This window comes from Tenrec ecaudatus, chromosome 5 (genome assembly GCF_050624435.1).
Source record: "Tenrec ecaudatus isolate mTenEca1 chromosome 5, mTenEca1.hap1, whole genome shotgun sequence".
NCBI classification, from domain to species: domain Eukaryota; kingdom Metazoa; phylum Chordata; class Mammalia; order Afrosoricida; family Tenrecidae; genus Tenrec; species Tenrec ecaudatus.
In genome coordinates this window covers 152,710,717-152,736,619 of record NC_134534.1, presented here as the reverse complement: position 1 = coordinate 152,736,619, position 25,903 = coordinate 152,710,717, and the positions used below count along the sequence as shown (strand labels likewise).

At 41.5% G+C, this 25,903-nt stretch overlaps 2 protein-coding genes across 4 annotated transcripts in view; one reads left to right on the top strand and one right to left on the bottom strand.

Moving 5' to 3' along the window:
• The window catches only part of RPN1 (ribophorin I), a 32,211-nt gene extending 17,557 nt beyond the window's left edge, over nt 1-14,654 (bottom strand). The window contains exons 1-5 of the mRNA XM_075550118.1: nt 14,339-14,654; nt 10,344-10,408; nt 5,801-6,107; nt 2,798-3,007; nt 1,704-1,896 (exon numbers count right to left, since the gene is read on the bottom strand). Of these exons, the coding sequence (XP_075406233.1) occupies nt 1,704-1,896; nt 2,798-3,007; nt 5,801-6,107; nt 10,344-10,408; nt 14,339-14,596 (1,033 nt within the window). The 5' untranslated portion in view covers nt 14,597-14,654. The remainder of the gene's footprint in view (nt 1-1,703; nt 1,897-2,797; nt 3,008-5,800; nt 6,108-10,343; nt 10,409-14,338) is intronic.
• Nucleotides 14,655-20,438: 5,784 nt separating this feature from the next.
• On the top strand, nt 20,439-23,604 carry LOC142448335 (small ribosomal subunit protein eS4, X isoform-like). Of its 3 annotated transcripts, none has more exons than XM_075550114.1 (2): nt 20,439-20,528; nt 22,656-23,603. In XM_075550114.1, the coding sequence occupies exon 2, from the start codon at nt 22,663-22,665 to the stop codon at nt 23,452-23,454; it is 792 nt and encodes a 263-aa protein (XP_075406229.1). In that variant the 5' UTR covers nt 20,439-20,528; nt 22,656-22,662; the 3' UTR covers nt 23,455-23,603. The 3 variants fall into 3 exon arrangements, with proteins under 3 accessions (XP_075406229.1, XP_075406230.1, XP_075406231.1); XM_075550115.1 differs by having other exon boundaries at nt 20,447-20,507; nt 22,656-23,604; XM_075550116.1 differs by having other exon boundaries at nt 20,507-20,643; nt 22,656-23,604.
• The last annotated feature ends 2,299 nt before the right edge of the window (nt 23,605-25,903 follow it).

Sequence of the window (25,903 nt, the reverse complement as noted above, 5' to 3'; positions counted from 1 at the left end):
TAAAGTGCTCACCTAAGATTTTGGGGTTTTTTAATGCATTATCTACAGAGGACTTTAAATGTCTGATTGATTTCATTGCTTTGCATGCATTGCCCTAATTGGCGCTCAGATTTCCCACATTTAGACAAGTAAGTTCCTGAATCTATTTGACATGGCCCAGCACCTGGTGCTGTCGTGGGTTATGAATTGGGCTGCTAACAAGTTTGGTGGTTTAAACGCACAATCCACTTTGAGAGAGAAAAAAATGAGGCTTTCTGTTCCTGTAAAGAGGGCAATTCAGCAGGGACCAAGAATAGAGGGGATTAACCACATACTGGAGGAAAAAGCAGCATCAATGCTGAGGAAAGGCCCTGAAGCAAGAATGCTGGTTGTCCCTGCAGAGGTTAAGCACACCTTACAATAATCCAACACCTACGATCAAAGGGCAGCCTTCACCCAAAAACAACGTTCATGAGGGTTAGGAAGGGAGAACTGGAATGAGTGACATTATGTTGTGGGGACTGCAATCAATGAGATGAAACAAACTGTATGAAATGTTGAATGGGAAATTGGTCTGCTCTATAAACCTTACCCCAATTCATAGTATAAAGCTGTTTTGTTTTTTAATAATAATTGGTCATCTAGTAAGTAAAATGGAATGAAATTTTTTTCCTGCCTTTTCTAAATGAACTACAACACTGAAAAAACACACAGCAAATGAGATGGAACGTCTTTCTTAAAATTCTACTTAATAAAAGAACAAAAATGCTAGAATTAGAAGACCAGCACTCATAGTTCCCAGGAAAGTACTCACACTAAGTAATGCCAGCGGGAGAACTAGCCTTCGAATGAAAGAATTCCTCCTCTCAAATCTTGCCAAGGGATTAAAACGGCATCTGACCAAGTCTCCAGACAACTGCCAATTTGCAAGAATTACAGAGGGGGACAAAGGATTGTGTTGAATTGCACCTATCCAAATTCAAGCGGCTCAAGTCCTTGAACAGATAAACTGCAAGGAAAATAGGGCGGAATCTGTAGATTAAGGACAAAAAAAAATCAGAAAAGAGCAAAACTACAGTGTTGAGAAATATCGATGTAGGCAATAAAACTATGTTAAGAACTTCAAGGAGATTATTACTAATATTTAAAGTGAAGACTAATGGCAGAAGGGAAGAGGTACATGAAGAGCTTTTTAAGTAGCTGGCAAATGCTATTGACTTGGGTAATGGCTACAAGGAATTTCTCTTTACATTATCTCACTGAGAATGTTGTTTGGTTTTCTGTATTTTATTTTACAGTATAGTTGGTTTTTTAATATTTTACAAGAAAGACCGAAATGTCAGTTCTAGGTGATATGTGAAGTGTTTCTTATTAGACAACAAATTTTTCTTTCTGATACCCCTCATTGTCATTGAGTCGATGCTAATTCACGGCAGCCCTACAAGGCAGGATAGAACTGTCACTGTAGGTTTCTGAGACTGTAACTCTGGGAATTGAGCGCCCCACCTCTCTCCCCTGGGGGGGACAGTTAGCAGCTGATAACCACTGTGCCTCCAGGGCTCCTTTCTGATGACAAAGGAGTAAGCTAACCATATACATTAGTATTACTTTTGCAACAATGATTTGTACCCGTTCATGAAAAGTTGTTCCAGATATCCCAGCCTTCCTAGGAATGACAAGAGAACATTCTTTCCCCACCTAGAAGAACTCTACTGAAGACTGACCCAAATTATAAAGGTATTCATAGCTTGGAAGATTGTAGCCAACGATGTAATGGGTCTTCCATCCACCAAAGAGAGGGAATCGAGGACGGATTTCCATCTCCACAGAGTCATCCAAAATAAGGAGATGGCTGGTAGAAACATTGCCAATCTCGTCCCGGTAATAAACATCCTGGGCAGCAGCAGGGAGGATTGTCTGCAATAGAGTTGACAGACCGTTCGCAATAGTTTAGAAACCTAGTCTCAAGAAATAATCCAAAACACTCATCTGTACCATAGCATCATTTCATTTAAAAGGCATCCAAATTACAAACAATCTAAAATTGTCTAACTTTCTCCCCCTAAAGCTTCAAAATGCCTATGAATCACATCTACTTTCAAACAAGGTTGGCAAGTAGCCAAATTCTTATAAAGAATCTCAAATACTTTTGTGTATCCTGGAGACTTAAAAAGAATATTAAAAAAAATCTCAGGTTATTTTGAAGAAAGGGAATCTAAAGATGGGAGGAACTATAACAAATTACTTAGTATGAATGTTATGGGAAGCACTTTTCTCTACCTAATATTCCTTATTCTATCTTCTAAACCTGTAAGCACATTCTGAAAATAGGCACAGGAGGGCTAGCTGTAATACTATTTTCATAGTGACCCCTTTTGTAATTGTGTGGAAAATATAAAATCCCATTTCTACTCAATAAAATGAATTTTTGAAATCCCATTTCTAAGACAAAAGATGCGAACTACACAATCAGTTAATGTTTTTAAAAGACAAGAATTATAAAAGGAAATATACTAAAAAGGCCAGCAATACACTATTGTTCGTGCAATTGTACTGTGTAAATACCTCTCTCATCCTATTATTCAAAATTACTTTAAAACAAGTGGTCTATTCATAAATGAGAATTTGTTTTCTTTTAAAAATGTTTTCTGAAAAATAGGTAAATAGAAATGCTTTCTCTTAGTTTCTAACACTCAACTACATAGGTACCAGTCAATCCCAAACAGCCATCTATATTTGCCTAGTTTCAAAAGGAAAACAAAAAACAAACATGAAGAAGTAATATTCTCTCACAATGACAAATGTGTACATGCTATACCTTAAAAGAGCGGATGGAGGCTATCCCACTATCTGGCTGTCTCTGGTAATCATAGCGTGAAAAAGGTCCCTTGAGCACAGCACCTGTATGCTTCAAGTCTACATTTTCTTCCACAGCAATGTTGCCCCAGTGAGAGACCTCAATGACGCGAGTCATGCTGGTGATAGTCAGGAACGGGCTGTTGTTCTCATAATGTACTTTAAAAGGATCCTGGAAAGGAAGGAAACAAGTAGCTTCAAGTTTTGGCAACATTATTTGAGTTTAAAACAACAGGAAATAACCTATGATCAGCTACAGAAGAATATAGAATATAAAGCACATAAAAAATAAAATCACATATATTTACTATGAATTTCTTATGACATTGAGATGTTCAAATTATTAGTTAGAAAAGCATTTATGAATCATTCTAAACTTATGTCCCAACATAAATCGTTTATTAAAAAAGAAAATTATACTCACTGATTTTACAGCCACTATCAAAGAAAGGGGAAAGGAAGGGAAATAAACGAGCCTGAGGTGACGTCCATGAGAATATTAGTACAGAAAATGAGTAGAATTATAGATGGTTTTTCTCCTTCCTGCTTTTATTTTCTAAATTTCTACAATGAAAACCCTTGCCTTCTAAAAAATGTTACGGTTTCAAAATAAAATCTTAAATTGGAAATTAAATGGGGAAAAAACTGACAAGGATATAGATAAAATCTAATGAATATAAAACTTCTACTCAAGCAGTTAAAAAATAAACTCAAAACTAAAGGCGATTCGTAGCATTCTTCAGTTCTTTCCTGAAAGCGACTTAAGAGGCTTTTAAGTTAATACATACAAAGGAGTTTCAAAAAGTTTGTTAAAAAAACTCCATAATCATTATTTTTATCATTTTATTGGGGGTTCATACAGCTCTTATCACAATCCATACATACATTGTGTCAAGCACACTTGTTGCCTTCATCATTTTCAAAACATTTTTTTTCTACTTGAGCATTTGGTATCAGCTCATTTTTTTCCCTCTGCCCCCTCACCCTTCCTCGCTCATGAACCCTTGGTTATTTTATGTTACTATTGTTTATTCATGGTTTACACTGATCAATGTCTCCCTTCACCCATTTTTCTGTTGTCTGTCCCCCTGGGAGGGAATTATATGTAGATCACTCCATAATCATTTAATCTCATTTTCCACAAACTTTTTGAAGCCCCATCATGTCTGAGAATAAATCAAAATGTATTACTACTAAGACTCCAGTTCATGTCTGCAACCTCCCTAGGCGCCTTCAAAACAACAAAAATGATTCTTTCTGTGCAATGGGGAAAACAAGATTTTGAGGTCAGAGCTAATGTCAATTTTTTAACGAAACTGAAGTGGCCATCTTCTCAAATCCCTAAAGCTCTGCAACAGGTCTATAGTAATGCTGCCCAACATAAAATAACAGTTTTTAGATGGATTGTAAGAAAGTCAAGAAGACCTCAAAGATGGCTTAAGAGATGAAGACAGTCAACCTCACTGAATAAAAAAACTGTGGCCGAAGTCCAGCAACTGGGGGCCAAAGACCACAGAATTGCCACTGATGTAGCAACTACTGGGATCTCACATAGATTGGCACTTTGAATTTTAAGCAAACATTTTGGTCTCACCAAGCTTTTGGCTCAACGGGTATCAAAAGCATTCCATCCAGATCAGCTAGCTAAAGAATTCATCTTTCTTTCCATCAGTTTCTAAACAAGATTGAAGCTAAAGAAGACAATGTTATGGAATGAATCAATACAATCCAGAGAGCACAGTCCAATGATAACAATGCTTCTGAGAGAATCTGCTGGAGCAGTTCAATTCCGGCAGAGAGGAGGGCTCAGAAGGTTACGGCAATTGTTTTATGGGTCCCTTCAAGGGTCATCTTGATAGATCTTCTCAGAGAACAAAGGGCAATAGCAAGAGCTTATTAAACGTTTTAAGAAAAGTGAAAACTGCATTGATGAGAAAAAAGCCAAGAAAGTTGCAACATGGCATTTTCCCATCACACCTCATGTTTTGTAACAAAGACTATTCCGTGAGAATTTCACTAGGAAGCCTTATCCTATCCACTCTACCACCCTGATCTTGCCTCTGCAGATTTTTGTTCCCAAAGCACAAAAATATTTAAAAGGGACAGTGTGAGTCCCTCCAGGGTGGATGCCCAACTTGCTATCTGGGTATGGTGTAAACTGAAGAATTCTCTGGGAAAAAGTTAGAAATGGAAACAATGCCTTCCAAAGACTATAAAACCTAGATCTAAGATATGTCACGTTCTGATAATTTGTTTAATAAAGTTTCTATTTTTAGCAATACTTTTGACTTGACATTATATGTACAATTTCTGAGTTTTTAAGAAATTGTATCTCATTTAATCCTCAAAACAATAAAATGAAGTGCTATTTACTTTCAATTTACACTTAAAAAAAAAAACACAAAACCACCAGTTTTCATTAACTTGTTCAAGGTCATAAGCATAAACCTACTAAGTGACAATATTACTAGGTCTTCAGGTATTCTACTAGGTGGAAGTTCTATGTACTAAGTACTCCCTTCCAGTGAGGAAAAGTGACACCTTAAGCAATTCTCCAATATCTTTGCCAATTTTACCACTGATATTAGTATTAAAATATCTTTCTAGTCATTAAATAACTACAGATGTCGAAGGGTTCTACCTAGAACCCTAACGAAATGAAATCTAAAATAAAAGTACCAGGAAAACTTTATTCCCAGAATGCCTTGCTTCCTCTTCTACCAACTACCACCCAAATGCCTCAAAATTCTCCAAGGTCATCTTTAACCCTCCCGTCACCCTCACAGCACTTCCAACAGGAAAATGTAAGCCTTTTGTCATTTCACACCACGTTAAAAATGTTGAGGATGATTTTGACGACTTTAAGTTTCTACCACCCCACAGTGCCCCAGCCTAACAACTAATAATCTCATCACCAGACATATTTTGAAGCACACAGGGATGGATGCACCATGCACAAGCCTACCTGACTGTAGGCAGGGATGTCTCTGAAAGGCCCATAATCCAGGAGGTCTTCTGAGCGTGTGGGGTTTCCCAGTTTAGTGTAGCTCTCCACGTTTCGGGAGGCAAGTTTCACACGCATGGTTTGTGTCTTTGTAGGATAGGGAGAGTAGAAATAATGGTTCCCCTCAAATACTACAAACTGCTTCTCTGATTGGGTGATCTGTGTTGGGTATGGCTGAAGGACATGGGTGTAGACTGTTTCCACAATAACTGAAATCTTAGCCCCAGGATCAAGAGCAAACGGGAGCTTGACCACGAAGAATCTCCCACTGAAAGAAGAACGGGGCAAGAGAATGGAGAAATTAAGGAAATTAAAAACAGAGCTATCAGTTAAGTCAAAGCAAAATTTGGCAACCAAGATGAAAACAGTTACCTTTAAGAGATCAACTTTAATCTATTACACCATTTAAGATAAGCGTCTAGAGGTTCATCTCATGGTTGTTTGTACTAGTAGAGTATAACTACCTAAATGTCAACAATAAGATGCCAGTTTAAAACACTGCATTAGAGTAACAATAAAATGCTAGCAGCCACTGAAGACGCTTGAATCTACATACAGTGCCGCAGAAAGATGTAGGAGACCATGTAGTAACTGAAACCCACATACAAACGACACAGTACAATTCCATTTTTATTCCATTTTAACATATATGAAAAGGCAACTACATATGAAGAAAACTATTTCAATAAATAGTCGCTATTCCTCAGATTAGAAAGCAAACCTGATTTTATTGTTTGGGGGTGTTTTAGTTGGTTTTCCCATTTGTGTGACAAAGAAATTGTACCACACTCAAGGGTTCTCTAAGCTAGGAGACCACTTTTGGTAGAGCCAGAAACCACTACTGGTACACTAAGGTCAGGATTCCGTGGTCCTGATAGGGTTTCACAAGGCACTTGCATGACACCACTTCATCACTCACTTCATTACACTTCATAGCACTATTCAAAAGTCCACTACTCTAAATATAATAAAACCATGACTTCTGAGAAGCCGTGGAGGTATACTTCCAGTAATTCCAGGGTAGAAGGCTGGCCATCTGCTCCCATAAAGAAACACCAATGGAGCAGTGCTATTGTCACAGTGTCACAATGAGCCAACATGGACTCGAAGTATCTAACAACAGGATGCCTTCTCCCAGGGCAGTCTGACCTACTTCTGTAGCTTCAAATGCCAAATCTGCCTTTCTTTTTTTAAAGTTTTTAAATTTTAAAAATAGTTTAAATACTTTAAAAATAAACTAAATCCCTAAAACATTAACATCCTAATACAGATCCCTTACTTTTAAAAAATCATTTTATTGGGAGATTACAGATATTAATAACAATCCATAATTCAATTAGATGAAGCATAATTATACAATTGCTGCCACCATCAGTTTCTAAACATTTCTTTTTCTTGAACTCTTTGATATCAATTCTTTATCCCCTCCCTCCTCCACCCTACCCTCCAAGAACCCTTATTAACATATTACATATTATTTTATTTGGCCGTGTCTTATACCATCTATCCATTAACCTACAACTCTGTTATTCATTCCCCTCAAGTGAGATTATTCAGTCATCATTGCTGTCGGTTCCCCCAAACCCCCAACACCCCTTTTTCCATACCCTCAGGAAATCATTAGTCCCATTACTATTTCTGCAGGGTTTATCTATCTTAGATTTCACGCACCAAACTACCTTAACTATACAAATGAACATATGCAGGTCCCAAATCTGCTTTTTATCCCAACCTCTATCCTAAACTCTAAGACTCAAATCTTTAAATGTCTACCTGACAGCTCCATTGACCACCTCACAAGCAAATCAATATATCCAGTATGAAGCTCATCCATAATCTCAAACCTCTGTTTATACTGCTACCATCTAACCTACTAATATCTAACCCAGTTTAATCCAGAAATTTCCCTATCCCTAATATCTGGCCACTCTTACCTTAGAAAGACCTCTCAAACCCATGCCTTCCTTCATTATGTGTGTCTGGATTAGTGCATCTCTTGCTAATTCATCTACTAATCTCTGTCCCCCTCCAGCCCAGTCTTCATTCTACTGTCAATTAAAACTACACACCTTATGGTGTGATCCCCACCTTAATCTTTACAGTTTTCAAATGCTCCCAACACAACTAAATCTTGATCATTAAGCCTTAAGGCTGCTAACCACAGGGTCAGCAGTTCAAAACCACCAGCTACTCCCCAGGAGAAAGAAGCTTTCTACTCCTGTAAAGAGTTACAGTCTTGGAAGCACACAGGGGTAGTTCGAATCATCTCAATTGCAGTGTTTGGTTTTTTGGTTGAACATTCAGAAAACAATTCAGAACTTTTCAGAGCTCCAGGACTATCATGACCATCAATTCTTGTTGAAATGCTTACTTGCCAGCTAGTGAAGATTTCCAACTGACAATCAGTAGAATAGATAACACAGAATTGACTACACTATTGCAGGGGAGTGAACTGGTAGAACCTTTCTAGTCGTAGTCTTTGTGACTCCCATACATGATTGTGTGGACGTAAGTTAAATGAATGTTTGTGCCCCACCAAGGGGATTGAACCTACTAATAATACAAATAAGGTACACAGAATCCTTACCATGTAATAAGATGTATAGACCCCAAGCATGGGGAATTAAGTCCCATTTGTCGTCCCACTAGACTTAAAAAAAGAACCAATCCCTGAAGAGGGAGTAAGGGGGAACTACATTATAATCAAGAAAGATCCAGGAGTGAAGCACATCCTTGGTACCCTGGGCCCTGCACTGAGAACCTCCTGAACTAAGTGACAGAGAGCTGTAACATCACAAATGGCATAAGACAGCAGTACCAGCAGCAGAGAAACAGCTGAAGCAGAACCAGGGGACAGGCAGAAGATGGCAAGTGGGCTTGCCTGTGGGCATGGCCAAAAAGCAGTCCTAACCAAAGAACATTTCTGATTCTGCATTGTAACTTGTAAATCCCATATTGTAAACATGGTCTGTTGAGTTCTGTGTAGCCACTGCAACAGATTTTGACACCTGAGAGAAGTAGAGTGCTGTTAGAGGGGCAGTCAGTGTCAGAATCAGTAAAAAGGTTGGGGCAGGAAGGAAGGCATGCCTGGTCTCTCACAGGGCTGCATCTTGGGCTGATGTTGCTCAGTCACTGTCCTCCCCTGACGTGGGACAAGAAGGCCTAAGGATGCCCCACACCACTTGTGCAATTTGTGTTCGCTGGACATATTTTTTTCTGTCCCCTGATGGGAGACCATTTTTAAAAGAATTTGGTTTTGTTGGGTTAACTAAAGCAATTACTTATGTATTTCCTCAGATCCTTGAGAACAGGTCAGTTTCCCTACTCTGCTACTTAATACAAATTTATATAGTATCTGTACTAAGAGCTAAAAATGGTCTGTTTACAAAGGGGAGGCCTTAAATGCTATCAACTGACTGCAGCATCAACTGCCTACCCTAAGAATGCTAAGAACGGCACGTGAGGCTCTCTCCAACGGATTTCAACTCTCCTTTTCCACATTCCACCTCCCTGACCCAACACTGCATGAAATACATGTCCAACTGTCAAGTCTTTACACGTTCCCTCCCTTGATCTGAAGGATCATGTTCCTTAGCTAACAAACTGTTTCAAGATTTACTGAAGACTTAACAAGTAGCAGGTCTTATTCTAAGTACATTGTGCACATTATATGTATTAACTTAGTGGGTCTTAATCAGGCTCAAAGGATATACACACTCTTATTTTACTGCAAAGTAAATAGTGGAGCAGAAATGAGAACCTAGGCAGTAAAAGCTGCAAAACTACACTGTCCCGCCTCTCCAGATGTGCTGCAGGTCATCAAGCAAGAGTAAACACAGGAAAAGTAGGATATATTTTTATAGGGGTAGGAATTTTAATAGTAACTTATTTAAAGCTAACTCTAATAGCTGATAACGTTGGGGGCAGTGACACACCTATTTCATGTACTCAGATGCTACAATTAAAAAAATCATGGTAATTGCCATGCATTAAAATTTGGCTCCATCGAAGACAACACTCTTGTGCATGAAAAGCAACTCAAAGAGAATTAAACACAGGAAAGACAATTATGAGGACCAAAAGAAACACTGGGAAATATTGCTGGCGGGGGGGGGGGGGGGCAGAGATTTATAAAAGATTTCACAAGAAGTGAAACCGGTTGTCATTTAATTGACTATAACTCATGACAACCAGCAATACCAAGGGTTGTCAGAGTGGAATAGTATTCCAGAAGATATTAAATGTCTTATTAATTGGAAATAGATAGTCAGGCCTTTCTTCTAAGGCATCTCTGCATGGACTGAACGCTTCAGCCTCGCTGTGCAGCCGTTTGCAGGTTACCTTGTTTGGGGTCACCCTAAGTTAAAATCAACTTGAAGGTAACTGGTTAACTGGTACTTCCTAAACAACTTTTCCTAGCTTTATATTCCACCCCTGGTAATATAACAAAAACAGTCAAAAGTGAGGGAAGTTGAAATTATATCCTGAATGCTTATAAGCTTACCTTTTACCTTTAATTTTGGTTTCTCGTACTTCCAGGTTGTTTTCTTCCTCATCTTCTCCCTTCACCTAAAACAAGGCAAATCAGGTTCTTTCTTTATATGTCTTTTACCATTTCAACTTCGAGTCAATAATTAACCAACTACTTCCAAATGTCCGCATCAATAAATCTGAACTTCCAACATTGTTTTTAAATTGAATTCTGAAAAAAAATTGAATCCTGATCTCAATAACTTTTTCATCTGAACAAGTATCATCCAGCTTAACTGGCCAGTTTCCACAGCATTGGGAGTCAGCAACCTGTCATAGTACCTGCCAATGAGGGTCCATCAGTCCCTACAACCACGTGAGTGAGGAGACCTCTCCATACTAACACCACCTGACCCACAGGATGACCACTTGTCAGCGTCTACAACATGAGTTCTTTGAGACATTGTGGTAAATGATGGGACATGAAGGAGGGAGAGAGTACTCAGGAGAGGAATAGTTGTTCATAAAGTTAATGTAGTAGAGCGGTTTAGAAAAACTGGTTATTTGGGGGAGATCTGTACCACCACCTCAGAGGGACCAGCCTTATCCTGATCCTGCTAAGAAATTGTTCATGCAGAAAGAGGGCACGAATAGCCACTGCTTGGCATATTCCCTTATTATCTTCCACTGCAAAAAAACTCACTGCCACTGAATGGATTTCAACTCATAGAAACCCTACAAAACAGAGTAGAACTCCCCCTTTGGGTTTCTGAGACTACAAATCTTTACGAGAAAAAATAGCCTCATTTCTCTTCTACAGAGGAGCTGATGGGCTCAAACTGCTGATCCTGCACTACCAGATCAGCACAGAACCACGATGCCACAAGTGTTGTAAAATTACACAGGGATTGCATGTAATCACCTCAAACTTCACAAAAGGGGGGAAGAAAATTACCAGCCCAACGCTGATTCCTAATAGATTGGGAGATTCAAACATGCCTCTACCCTTCAACCTTTTTTACCAATTTGACACCAAACATCCCTCCCATAGCATTCCGTACTTTTCTACTGGTTCAATAACTTATTGGAAGAGCCACAAAGAACTTAGAGGATACTCAAGTTATGGAGCTAATTAGGGAAGTGATGTTACAATTCAGTTTCAAGAATGCTCACGTGGGTTTTCAATCAAGACAACCTCTTCTCAGCCATACATACACACAAACAGGCCTCTCTCTAGCCCACAGCCTCTCACCCTGGTCTCTGGCCTGCTGACAAGTATCACATGCTCTTTTAGCTCTGATAGGTGCCCGAAGGCATCCCACTCGGCCAGTCAGCCTCAGCCCAGAAGTGCTCAACTCGAGCTTGATGGGTCAGCTAACACTGCTCCCTTGACAAATGTTCGGAGACCCTCACTCCACAGACAAACCTCCTGGTCAAAGCTTTCTTGTATCATGGGTCAGGTCAGGAAGCCCAACACATTGTCTCCAATTGGTCTCCTAGTTCTGCTGTTGCTATGCCTCTGCCGCTGCCCTTTTTCTTGTTGTTGTCTCTAGGTCTCCAATATCACAGTTCTGTCTCCTGTCCCAGCATAAGGGCCAAGGGATCCAATCCCCTTTGCAGGCCACAAGCGCCTCACATTTGCCTAGCCCTTTGGTGGAAGTTACAAAGACTAATAATTACTGAGAGCCAGATTAAATAATTCACTGTGCTGCAGCGGTGTCCTAGGAAAAGGATGCTAACTGGAAAAGGCTTCCAGGTATTTCTGAGATACAGTATGCATTCAAATCATGAGACTGTGGAACTATGGGGGAAATTCTTATACAGAAACCAGCAATTCCTTTTCCAATTCAATACCCCTTACCCATGTTCCACGACCACCACCACCACCACCACACACACACATACACAAATAGGACTACCTTCAGAGCTAAAGCAGCAATTCTCGAGAGGGAACCCTTAGCTAGAATGAGAAAGTTATTTTTAATATTCCAAAATGCCTAAAAGCAATCCTATAACCATAGTTTTTATAGCCTAATAAAAAACTTTCATTACTTAGATCTGAATCTCACCACATCAATATTCAAGTATTCTCATGTTTATCAAAAAGTCAATGTTCCACTATATATCTCTAATAAAAATCAATTAATGGAAAAAAATCAGAAAATTCAAAAAAGAAATTCAAATGAGAGAACAAATAAATTGGGTCCTTAGTTGTACAAAGGTTAGAAACCACTAATGTCTAAGTCAATAATTACAATGGTTCCTTTTACTAGCTCCTAAAATTATACACTGAGGATAATGTGTGAGAAACATTTCAGCAACCTCACCAAGGTTTACCAGTCAATTATTATAAAAAGCAAATCTTCTTTGTTAACTTTTATCACCTACTTATGTCTCCCGTTTGGATACCAAACTAAATCTGCTGTAGGAGATGGTTCCAAATCAGTGATTCTACAGGGCAGAGTGTCTCTCTCACTGTACCTGTAGGGTCGCCAGTGAACTTTTCAGACTGGTGAGTTTACATTGCCGACCTTTGGATTAGGCGCTGAGTGCTAAAGCACAGGTCCACGGGGCTCCTCTCACATTTGGACAGAGTATGTATAAAGCACATGGTTCCATCAACTCCTTTCTCTCTGACTTCAGAATTCACAGACAATTGATTGTGACTAAACCAGGTGATAAGACTGTAGGTCTCACACCGGCAGTACAATCCTACTTCAGAGTCATCTAGGTCAGAAGCAGCAACATGGTGCAGTAAAGAACTCTCACAAAGTTTGAAACAAACGAATCGAACACTCCTCACTGTAAAACTTCAGGCAGGAGGAAGGTATTACATAATTTACCCTCCCAGAAAACAGCCTCCTCACAGAAAGAGAATTAAAACTGCACCTCAGGGGTTTGCCATTAGGGTTAAAAGATTGACAAGGTACACAAACAAATCACAATAATTGACATAAATTCGCAGTAAGAATTAAGTGTAGGAGCCCAGCTTGCAGTTTGTAAGATAGTGGCAAAAGAGCTAGCTTCTGCTGTGGTCTACACTATTACAACCTCATTAAATTACAACGGAATTTAACATTCAAAGGTAGCAGAATAAATTTAAGTGGAGTTTTAGTTCATGAAAGCTTCATCAAAGATTTCCACAAATCTTTAGGTAACACTGAGCATTTCATGACGGACAAGGCATGAAAGGGAATGGCAATCATTTCAGAAACATTATCTCTGTAAACTCAATTTCATAGTTACAGATTCTGTTAGAGAATAAAGTGTGTTTACAGGAAATATGAGACTGCAATGACTATTCTGTTCTCAGCAGACAACTGGGTAATCACTTAATAAATGGTGTTTAATGAAAATAGTAATAAAAAGCACACTATGTGCATTATATAATATATATATACATATATATACATATACATTTATACATTCCCTAAATCAGCCATTCCTTAAGAGTTGTAAAAGTGTTCACCAAATGCTTGGAAAGGCCACACGCCAAACTCCTGAGCAACACTTCCTGCTGAGGCCTAATGAATGAGAAGGGGGAGTAGACTTTACTTTTCTGTGGTTTCTAAAAGAGCATTCGTGATTTTTTAAAAAGCAAACTCAACGTTCTTTTAAGTGTAACATAATGAAGTGTGTGTTAGCAGCTTCAAGAGTTGGTCTCGGCTTCCAAGTACTGAGGAGTCAACTCAAGTCACCGGACCTGTGGAGCTGTAGGGGACCGGGGAATGCCTGGAAAGCAGCGAAGGAGCGGGGAGTGCGCTTTAATTCATTTCCTGCTCCTCGGGGTGGGAGCGTTTCTGCGCGCTGGCTCCCACCGCCCCGCGCCGAAGGGCCCCCGCGTGAGAAGGTGCCGCCCGCGCTCCCGTCCTCTGCTGACGTGTCCCAGGCGACGGCCCGAGGCGCGCCGCCACCCCCGGGACCCCCGCCGCGCCGCCAGACGCGGCCACGCACCCCATTTCCGGGGATCCCGACAGCCGTGGCCGAAGCCTCGGGAAGGGCCTCGGGGGCCCAGCGGCCGGCACTCACCTGCACGCCGAGGTGCGCCAGGCGGGTCTCAAGCTCGGGCTCCAGCGCCAGCAGGAACGAAGCGGCGCGGGACGTGGAGCCGCCAGCCGCGTGCGCCAAGACCACTTCGGTCGTCACCTTGGCCAGGTGGCTGCTCAGGTCCACGGTGCGCTTCACGTCCTCGTTGACCATCGGCAGCGCTTCCGAAGAGCCGCCGCCCAGCGCAGGGACCCAAGCCCTGAGCAGCAGGAGCAAGAAGAGGGCGGCAGGAGCCTCCATGACGAGGACCGTGCGGAGCGGCAGGCCTGGCCCTGCACCGCCGTCGATCCGCCTCCTGCCACCGCGCGGCCGCTCATTGGGCGGAACTGGCGCCACAAGATGGCGGCGCCCGAGGAGAAGGACCCGCCGTCTCCATGACAACCGGGCGGTCTACTTGGTGCCTGATTGAAAATGACTTCCCAAAACTCGCCGCGCCCGAGGACCCGTCGTCTCCATGACAACCGGGCGATCTACGTGGTGCCTGATTGAAAATTACTTCCCGGAACTCACCACGCTGTCCTTTTGTTTGTTCTGCTGCTACTACTTCGCGCTGCCACTCATAGCGCGCCTGGAGGCAGGGTAGAACTGGCTCTGCGTTTCCGAAACTATAACTTTTTACTGGACTACAAAGCCCGGGCGTTCTCTCGCAGAGCGGCAGGTGGTTTCGAACAGCCGACCTTACCGATCGCAGCCCAAGGCGCCTGTTTTTATTAGGGAAGGATAATTACTACTAGCACCCTGCACTTAGGTAAAGGTGCTCTCCTAACGTACTGTGTTAAAAATTGAGCTGCTAGAAATTGATAGGCTGGAAAGGGACATATGGGCTAATATCGGATTTCAAGACTTAACCTGGACTGGGTCGGGATGCTTGCTTAATGTACAATTGCTCTTTGATATAAAACTCTTTCTTAAACACATGAGTGTATAAGAAGTTGTTTCTCTAGTCAACCCGCACTAACACAGTTCCTTTTTTTTCCCCCAGTTCCTTTCATTTGTATAACGTTCCTTATTTTAAGTGGAAGTTTGAAGCTTTATTCAAAATGTTAAGAATATACTATTTGGGGGTGGTATTTGTTTATTTATAACCATTTTGTTAGGGGCTCTTACAGCTCTTATGAAAATCCATACATCCATTGTGTCAAGCACATTTGTACATGTTGCCATCATCGTTTTAAAAACATGTTCTTTCTACTTGTAAAAATAAAATTGAGCTGCTTAAACATAAAATCACCAGCTGCTCCATGGTACAAGAAAAACTTTCTGCTCCCGTAAAGAGTTATGGCCTTGGTTAACCACAGGGGCAGTCCCTGCCCTATTTGGGTCCTTCTGAGTCGCAAACAACTTGGTAGCAGTGAGGTTTGCATCTACTCCAGGAAAGAGTTAAAGTCTTTCCCTATCAGTCTGTGCCAATCTTATTAGCCCTTCTATCTAAAGTAATGTATAGATCTCAATCATGGTTCTGTTCCTACTCTTGTAGTCCCACCTGTAATTGTGATGTATTGAGCTACCACCAAGAATTTGTGACAGTTCCCTTGTCCCTTGCCTTATTTGTCTAGCTTCCCAATTGTGGATCCTGGGACATCATTTTGACCCTGTACTAATGGTTGCCCTCATCTGGATGATGTGTCTGTGCCTAACAGCATCACTAGGGTTTGTATAAATATATAAACCTTGGGAATGTTAGGTTGCATGGCAAGGGGCAATTAAGGTTGAAGATAAAATTTTTGATCAGTTGACCTTAAAAAGATTAATCCTGAGTGATCTGGGTGGGTCCAATGTAGTCACCTTAAACGTTCAAGGAAGGCAGACCTGGAAGCATTCTGAAAAATATTTGGCCACTGCTATATTTGAAGATGGAAGATCATCAGGCAAGGAATATAGACACCTTGTATTAGCTAGAAAACGCAAGAAAGAGGATTCTTCTTAGAATCTCCAGAATGAACACAACTCTGCTGAGTCTTGATTTTGTAACAACAAAATTAACTTCAGGTTTATACCCGGAGATGGTGCTGAAATAATATATTTGCATTGTTTTAAGCCACTAAGCCTATGGCAATTTGTTCTAGGTGTAACAGGAAACTAACACAGAAGGTAAATACCATAAAGGCAAGACATTGTCTAGATGGTTTATCTCAGGGCCTCAGCTGATTATACAATCCCTGACATGTGAGTGGCCAGGAAACATTTTGAGTGAATAAATGAACTCTTTTTTAATGAACTCTTAATTATAAATGTTCGTACCTCTGTTTTATAGATGCATAAACTCAAATATCAAAGTCGTTCTTTGTCAAGTTGATTTGGAAACCTGGAAAGACTCCAAACTAGAGCTCTTTCCACTAACCAAGACAATTGAATAAAATCAGATTATCAAAGACAAACAAAAAGCATTAGGGCAAAAAAAAACATTAGGGCTCCTATCACTTGAGTGAAGGGGTGGAGCACAACCTGTCAAACAGGTCATAGTCTAGTCGGTGATGTCTCTGTGTGGGCATGGCCTTCTCCTAAAGATTCTGGGAATTCCTACCTTCCTCTCTGGAGGCAGGACACACACCCTCTGCTTCATCTTCCTGCTGACAAGACACATGGAGCTGTGCGGATTCCAGCCAGAGCCTTGGAGCTGGAGGAGCCACGTGGAGACCCATGCCAGTACTAAGATGCTTCTAGCACCACTGGATCCACAAGACTTTTTACCCACAGGCCTTGATCTTCCTGCATATGGCATCATTGCATGTGTTGTTGCATGAGTCTGAAGAGGAATTTATAGGCTGGTACCAGACATATTGGCTAATATCGAACTTATGGACTTGATCTGGACTGGGCTGGTTTTTTTTTTTAATATACAATTACTCTTTGATATAGAGCTTTTTTTTTCAGAGCTTTCTTTTATACACATGAGTGTCTCTGGATTTGTTTCTCTAGTCAACCCAGACTAGTACAACACATTAAATTTGTAAATATTATGTTGAATGACATATTATAGTTTCTAAACATATAGATGGTAATTGCTTAATAAATCACAACAATTAAAAATGATCATAGCAAAAAAAACCTAAAAATCAGTATTAGTGGGAGGAAGGGGTAAAAATGAGTAGCTGATATGAAGGGCTCAGGTGGAAAGCAAATGTTTTGAGAATGATGACGACAACAAATGTACAAATGTGCTTGACACGATGGATGGATGGATGGATTGTGATAAGAATTTTACAAGCCCCTAATAAAATGATTTTTTAAATTAGTATCTGTGTCCTATCATCCCTGGTTCTCATTCCCAAAGCTGGAAGCCATATTTCTATTATGGTGCAAATAGAATAATTTTTTTGTCCTATCCCCTCTAGTCCATTTTATTTTTCTTACTTTTTAAATCATTTTTTGGGGGTCTCATACAACTCTTATCACAATCCATGCCTACACCCATGTGTCAAGCACATTTGTGAATTTGTTGCCATCATTTCAAAACATTTTTTACTTGAGCCCTTGATATCAGCTTCTTATGTTTCCCTCCCTCCCCACCCACCCTCTCTAGTCCATTTCTTTGGAGGTGTACTGAAACTCACTCCTAATTTTTCTCTTCTCTTCCTGCTGGGTCTGTTCTTAGAAGCCCCTGCAGGTTGCAAACAGTTGCAAAAAACGTTAACGCTCAGTTCCTGTTTCTTTATAATATTTTGAAGCTAGACACATAAAAAGAAACAAGGAACTCCGAAAATGTCCTTACCAGAGAGAACTTGTAGATGTGAAGACCAGAATCTCCCATCCCAAACTGCCTGGTTTTACATCTCAGCATTGCCACCAACATTTTCTGTGACCTTGGCCATGTTAATTGTCCTTCTTCACTGTCCTCATCTGTAAAATGAGTGGCTGAGGATAAAGATGTGGCAGTCTGAGTTTATAAAGATGTATGACCTAGGGAACTATAAGGAGCAGACTTCCCTGTGCTATAGGGCCTGCTATAAGTGGGTTATCTCAGAGTTGTAATGTGAAACGATAGTAATGGCCTGGTATGTGGTCACTGCTTTTATGTAATCACTGTAGCCCAAGTTAATTTGTTTACTGCAGGTGCTATGCATTACAGCAGTAGGACTGGAGCAAAGCTTATTAACAACCCATAATATGCAGATGACACAACCTGGCTTGCTGAAAGTGAGGAGACTTGAGATACTTGCTGATGAAGTTCAAGAATTGCAGCTTTCAGCGTGGATTAGAACTCAATATAAAGATGACTACAATCCTCCTAACTGGACTAATTGGTAACATCATGATAAATAAAGAAAAGATGGAAGTTGTCAAAAATGTTGTCTTGCTTGGATCCACAATGACGGCTCATAGGAGCAGGAGTGAAGAGATCAAGCAATACATTGCATTGGGTAAATCTACCACCAAGACCTCTTTAGTGCGTTAAAAAGCAAATGATGTTATTTTGAGGACTAAGGGAAGCCTGCCCCAAGCTGTGGTATTTTCAGTCACTTCATATGCATGTGAAAGTTGGACAATGAATAAGGAAGACCAAAGAAGAATTTATGCATTTGAATTGTGGTGCTGGAGAAGAATATTGAAACTACAATGGACTGCTAAAAGGATGAACAGGTTTGTCTTGGAAGAACAGCTCCTTAGAGGAAAGGGTGTTGCTCCTCATGTACTTTGGATATGTGGTCAGGAGAGACCAGACCCTGGAGAAGAACATCATGCTTGGTTAAGTAGAGGGACTGCTAAAGAGGAATTGACACAGTGATTGCAACAATGGGCTCAGGCCTAGGAACAATTATGAGAATAGCACAGCAGGGCCAGGCAGTGTTTCATTTATTTTGGGAACAGGGTTGCTAGGAGTCGGAACTCACTCAAGGACACCTAACCACCACCACCTTGCTTAGAGGCAAACAAGGAGAGTGTGGCTATAGCTTGGAATTGTTAAGTAGAGTGGGATATACCTAGGTTCTTTGCTGTGCATGCTGAAAGAATTTGCCTGGAAGCACGTGGAATGAGCCAAGTGGGTTTTTATTAAGAACAAGTTTCAGGTTTTACCATCTCAAAAGGGTACGTGCGATTTCGAAGCTGCGCTGTGGTTCACAACTGGAAAAGAGCACCCACACGTGTGGAATGGGGGGAGGGGGTTGATCCTGGGAGGCCAGAAGTCCAAGAACCCTAGAGGCTCCAAGAGGCTATGGACCCCCAATATGCCCAGAGCGGGTGCCTGTAGGCCTGCTGAGGCGGGAGGGGCAGGGAGAAACCCTCAACCTCCATCAGCTGCTGAGGAGCAGGATAAGAGAGGACGCCTTCCCACAGCCAGGATAGTTGAGACCTCGGCTGGGGAGGCATGGTTAATGGTATTGGTTGACCCCACTGCTGAGTTAGTTGTGATGCACCTAAGGTGGGTGTGTCCAAGACATTGGTTTTGCCTGGGCCTAGGAGCCTTATGCCCAAGCATGCTCAGTTTGGGGTCTCCCTAGGTGTTCAATGGTTGCCTGGTTTCTTTCCAACCTCCTTCATGTGGGCCTTTGCAGGCAATGGGAGGGACAATCTCCCTGTCCCTAAGCTAGTTACCCAACAATCAGGTAAAATTTTATATTTGCTTGACTATTAATGACCAAAAAAACTAGGTTCTGCTATCTGGGTAATCAACAAAGACCTCTTGAAACTGGCCTAAAGTTTAAAGAACCGTATTGTGTTGTGAGCTCTGGTGTAGTGAGTGCGCATTGGGCTGCTAACTGCAAGGGCAGCTGTTCAAAGCCCCCTGCCGCTCCGTGGGAGAAAGTCGCGGTTTTCTACTCCAGTAAACAGTCTCGGAAACTCACGGGGGCAGTTCTACCCTGTGCGTCTGCTTTTTTCTCCTCACCCCATCTATACCACAGCCTCACTGAGTGAACAAAGAATGAGCAGGTCTCGTCACGTGTAAGCGGTACGAGGAGGACCGGAACTCCGCCGAGCTTCCGGTCGCCAATGCTGACAGCGCATACTCTTACCAAGGCACGCCCCCAGGGCCCGCCCGCGGAGCGCACGCGCACAGCTCTACACGCATGCTCAGATCAAAGCCTCGTCCCGATTGGGTCTTCTCAGCCTGCGTCCTCTGACGTCAGAGCCCACGCCCCATAAAGGCGGAAGCCACGCCCTCGACGTTCCTGTTCCGGTCTCGCCTCCAGGGAGTACGCTACTCAGCCGCGTGAGTTCACTACTCTGCCGCGTGAGTTCACAGCCGACCAGGCCTAAGTTTGGGACGGGGTGCCGTTTAAGCTAACTGCTGCTTTTAAGGTTGTGTGGAACACTCGAGAAGCTGCGCAGTGATTCGTTTGGTTCACGTAAGATGACTGCCGCAGGGTTTCCAGGTTTCTTTGCTTGACGGGGGAGCCCGGCGAAAGCCTAAGATGGCGGCCAGCGCTGCCACAGTGAGGGCGGTGACTCCATTTCAGGGCCGCCGCCGCCCTCGCTTGGCGTGGTGGGATGTGCCTCAGAAGCCGGGATTTTGTGCTTGCAATCACTCATTAACGCCGAAAACCCGTCCCGGGGGAGGGCTGCACCCAGGGACTCCCAGCCCAGGTGGTTCTTGAGGCTCTCGAAAGGGGTTTTATCACGTCCTGCGCGTTAAGGCTATTTCAGTCCTCCCAACCACTGATTGAGGGGGACACAGTAACAAAATTCCTAGTAAACAATAAGAGGGCTACTGAGTGTTCACCGTAAGACTTTGTGTCTCTTGGAATGTGCTATGGACAAGTACTATATTTTAAAATTAGATTTGGTCAATTTGAATAAAGACAAAGAAAAATTAATGAATTCAAATGATGTAATGATGTGAAGAATATTGAATATACCTTGGACTGGTAGAAGAATGAACAAATGGAAGTACAACCAGAATACTCTTTGGGGAGGGAGGGGAAAGTGAGGAGTTGAAGCTAGGGGCTTTGGAGAATGATGACAATGAATGTACAAATGTGTTTTACACAATTGATGTATGTATGGATTGTGATAAGAGTTATATGAGCCCCTAATAAAATGATTATTTAAAAAAATACTCAGGAGTGAGGTTGACATTTGTCTCATACGTTGGCCATGGTCAGGAGAGACCATTCCCTAGAGAGGGACATCATGCATGTTAGAGGCTCGTACCACTGGTATGACATTCATTACACATAACACTAGATTTTTAGGCATATTAAATAAGAGGAAGACTGATGGGGATTAACAGAGTGGCAGTAACAAGGGACTCAAACAGGAATGAGTGCAAGGATGATGCAAACCTGGGAGGTGGCTTGTTCTATTGTACAGGTAGAGTCGTTAGGAGTTAAAACCCCAAGAGCAACCACTACACCACCAGGGTTCTGCTTCCAAAGAGAAAATAGAAAAACTGTGGGGGTCACCTCTCAAGCTGAAACCAGGATGTTTAATAAAGGTTTGTGAGCTTCAACTTAAAGGTGATTAAAATTTCAAGGTCAAAATTAGTACTTGCAGCAAAAGATCCAAATCCATATAAAAACTTGAGCCCTCTTCAAAGCTAGCTAGCTATTTTTAAGGGAAGTAGGGGTTTGGAGAAGGTGGCATTCAAGGTCTTTTGATTGAAGTAAATGCCTGTTCTCTACAGAGAAAACTTTCTTTTGTTGGTATATCTTACCCTTTAGGGTGATTGTCATGTAAAACAATGACAGCATCAAATTCTGCCAAAGAATCACTCAGGTGTATCTAATGCCTGTGAAATGTAGCAGCTTCAGCATTGGAATTGATCTTTGAGTATGAAAAATAAATTGGTGTGCTATTCCTAAGCCTTTAAAAAGTGGACACATGGGGATAATTAAAACAATGAAACATCCCCATTTTGGGTGAAGGACCTGAGTTTAATTCCCATCCTGTCAAGGCGCCTCATGCAAGCACTTGCTGCTCACCTTTCTTTGGAGGCTTGTGTATTGTTACAATGCTGAACTAGTTGGAATTTCTGACTAAGATAGAGTGGAGAGAACAAACTGCCAATGCAGTTCTAAAATTCAGTGAAAACCCTGTGTCTCTAACAGTGATCTCTGCCCACTCTTGGAGCAGCGGAGGACTGGGGACAGTGTTGCTGGGTGGTACGGGGGTCACCAGAAGTCAGGGATGATTGCACAGCGGTGAACAATTGTTGGAAAGCAACCCCAGATTACTGAGATATGGGATGTATTTGCCTCAGGCCTTACTTATAAGGGCTTTAAATAAAGATAGATAATTATTTACATCTTTGAGTACCCTGTGTTTTATATGTTTACATTTAGCAAAGCATTTTCACCATTAAAAACAGTAAAGTCTTTAGAAGGTATAAAAAATTAATTCTTGTTCTTTCTGTACTCAGTGCTGCCATGGCTCGTGGTCCCAAAAAGCACCTGAAGCGTGTAGCTGCTCCAAAGCATTGGATGCTGGACAAACTCACCGGTGTGTTTGCTCCTCGTCCATCCACTGGTCCCCACAAGCTGAGAGAATGTCTCCCACTGATCATTTTCTTAAGAAATAGACTTAAGTATGCTCTGACTGGAGATGAAGTTAAAAAAATTTGCATGCAACGCTTCATTAAAATTGATGGCAAAGTCCGAACTGATATAACCTACCCTGCTGGTTTTATGGATGTCATCGCCATTGACAAGACCGGAGAGAATTTCCGTCTGATCTATGACACCAAGGGTCGCTTTGCTGTTCATCGTATTACACCTGAGGAGGCGAAGTACAAGTTGTGCAAAGTAAGGAAGATCTTTGTGGGCACAAAAGGAATCCCTCACCTGGTGACTCACGATGCTCGCACCATCCGCTATCCTGATCCTCTCATCAAGGTGAATGACACCGTTCAGATTGATTTGGAGACCGGAAAGATTACTGATTTCATCAAGTTCGACACAGGCAACATGTGCATGGTGACCGGAGGTGCTAACCTGGGAAGAATTGGCGTGATCACTAATAGAGAGAAACACCCTGGCTCTTTCGATGTCGTTCATGTGAAAGATGCCAATGGCAATAGCTTTGCCACCCGGCTTTCCAACATTTTCGTTATTGGAAAAGGCAACAAACCGTGGATTTCTCTTCCCCGAGGAAAAGGTATCCGCCTCACCATTGCTGAAGAGAGAGACAAGAGACTGGCTGCCAAACAGAGCAGTGGGTGAAATGATCTCTAGGCGGAGTGAATGAAGAGATCTCTACAATAACAAAGTTTCTCCCCCCCCCGTTTAAAAAAATTTTTAGCATAATTTTAAGACGTAATGACTTCTGACTGAGCTATTGGATTGTATGGTATGCGAATTATATGCCAATAAAACTTAGAAAAATTTAAAAAATAAAATGCTCAGAAAAAATTATTGTGCATCTTGTGCTTTGTTAGGCCCATTCATAAGATGTTTAAGGTTCAATAACAAACGTCTTTCTGTCCTGTCATGGATCTTCGAGATTCTTGTGGATCATCATATAGAGCTGTTAGTGAAACCCTAAAGACGACTCAGTGCATAACCTTAAACAAGACCTAATTTATTAGTATGTAAAATGAGGGATAATAGTATTTATCTTACTAGGTAATTGGAATAGAAGTCACCATGAGCAAATTTTGGCTGTGATGATAATGGTAGATTTGGTAAAATGTTAATAGACAACACACGTTGAAAAGGAACACAACTATGCAACACCGGAGCAGGAATGGGAATAGCATGAGTGGGGAGGAAGGGAAGAAGGGCGACCACCATAATGGTGGACACAAAACCATACACCCTTCCAGAGAGAAGAACAAACCATTGGAGAAGGGACACACAAAATCATAATTGCAGGCTTAATAGAAAGTAATTGTCTAGAAACAAATGGCAACATTTGCCATATACGCCTGATAATTGAAGTATGGATTGTAAGGAAAAATTGTAAGAGCCCTGCCAGGATCGCCCGGAGGCCAGCAGGGGACCGGAAGCAGCCAGTCCTTGCAGTGTGTGGCCTGCGGGGCAGAAGAATCTGAGCCTTGGAACCAAGTGTCCTTTCTTTAGCTGATGTTGGCCACTGGAACCCTGGGGGCTGTTACTTGTGAGTTGGAAGACGGTTTGCATTTAAACCTGTAAATTTACTCATTCTTTTATGTAAGGGTATTTTTTGTATGCAATTCTCAACACTTTGAAATGACACAACAAATTTTGGTTTTCTACTGTTATGCCCCAGCAACACGGCATTGTGTAAGGAGAAATAAAAGTGCGGTGAATGGCAAAAAAAAAAAAATAGCCCTCAAAATTGTCAAAAGGAACAGGAATTTTTAGAATACATAGGAATTTTACTATTGAAACTTTTCTGGAACTTCAAATGTATATTGAAGTCAGATAGTTAAGAGATACATATGAAATTGATAAAAATTTATGTGCATATAAGAAGTAATATTTTTTGTCCAGGTGGTAATGCCATATACCTCCAAGAGATGATTCCTGTTGCATGGGGGACAGGAAGTAACCCACTCAAGTTCTATGGACTGCCAAAATGGATCTTGGAAGAATTCTAGCCAGAATGCTCTAAAGACAAAGGAGGAGGAAGACTTGCTTCGTAAAGCATTGAAGTGAAAAAGAGGACCTTGGACAGGTTAGATCAATGGGCTCAAACCTGAGTAATTGTGAGGCTGGCACAATTGGGTAGTGTTTCATTCATTCTCTTGCATGTGGGGTTATGAATTGGATCCGTTAAAGGCAGCAGTTTTCAGGTGGTCCACTGCATGAAACAATGCTTTATACACAGTAGCTTCAAATGGGTACCCCAGGTTAGGTCATTAGCTCTCATTGCATCTCTAGTGGAAGCAGGGAATGGCCTGCATACCCCAGCCCCTCACTTGGGGCAGCTACAGCAGTGGGACTCTTCACATGCTTAGCTAGGATCCAATTCCTAGAAATGAGCTCAAGGCAAGAGGGAAGGGATGTGCTCAGAGGGCACCGTTTACTATAGGGAGTGTTTGTACTGAGACATCCAGTAAGGGTAGTCATCCCACATTCAACCCATCTAAGAAGCCACATCTGTCCCAAGCACAAGGTCATTCACGGTTCATTGAAAAAGGCAGTTCAGACATTCCCGCAAATTTTATAATAAAAATGCTCATTTAAAAAATGTTAATAGTGGTTATAATTCTATTGACATTTCTCCCCATTTCCTTGGTTTTTTTATTTTTAAATTTTCTTAATCTTGCTTTGAACATGTATTACATTACTATGCACTACAAATATTTAAGTAATTGGTAGATAATTCAAGGCCATGCACTTTTTTTAACATTCTCATTTAAGAAAAATTGAATCATGAACGCAGTTTTATTTAATTTGAAACTAGCCATTAGTTTCCATCCACATAAAAGGTGTTTGGAAGCAGTGACAAGGCACATAGGTAACCAATTAATCTTCATCCTGTGTTCTTTGGATAACCTGGTAACCCAACTTAGCATAAAATAATCCACTTTGTTTTAAATGACCTTCAACACTGATAGTAGGTAACCCCCCTTCCTCTCCTTCCCCTCCCTTCTCTCCTGACATACTTTGACTCTCAAGATGTCTCCAAACTGCCTGTCCAATTAGCAAGAAATTTAAACGATTCTGTTAGACTGCATCAGCATCT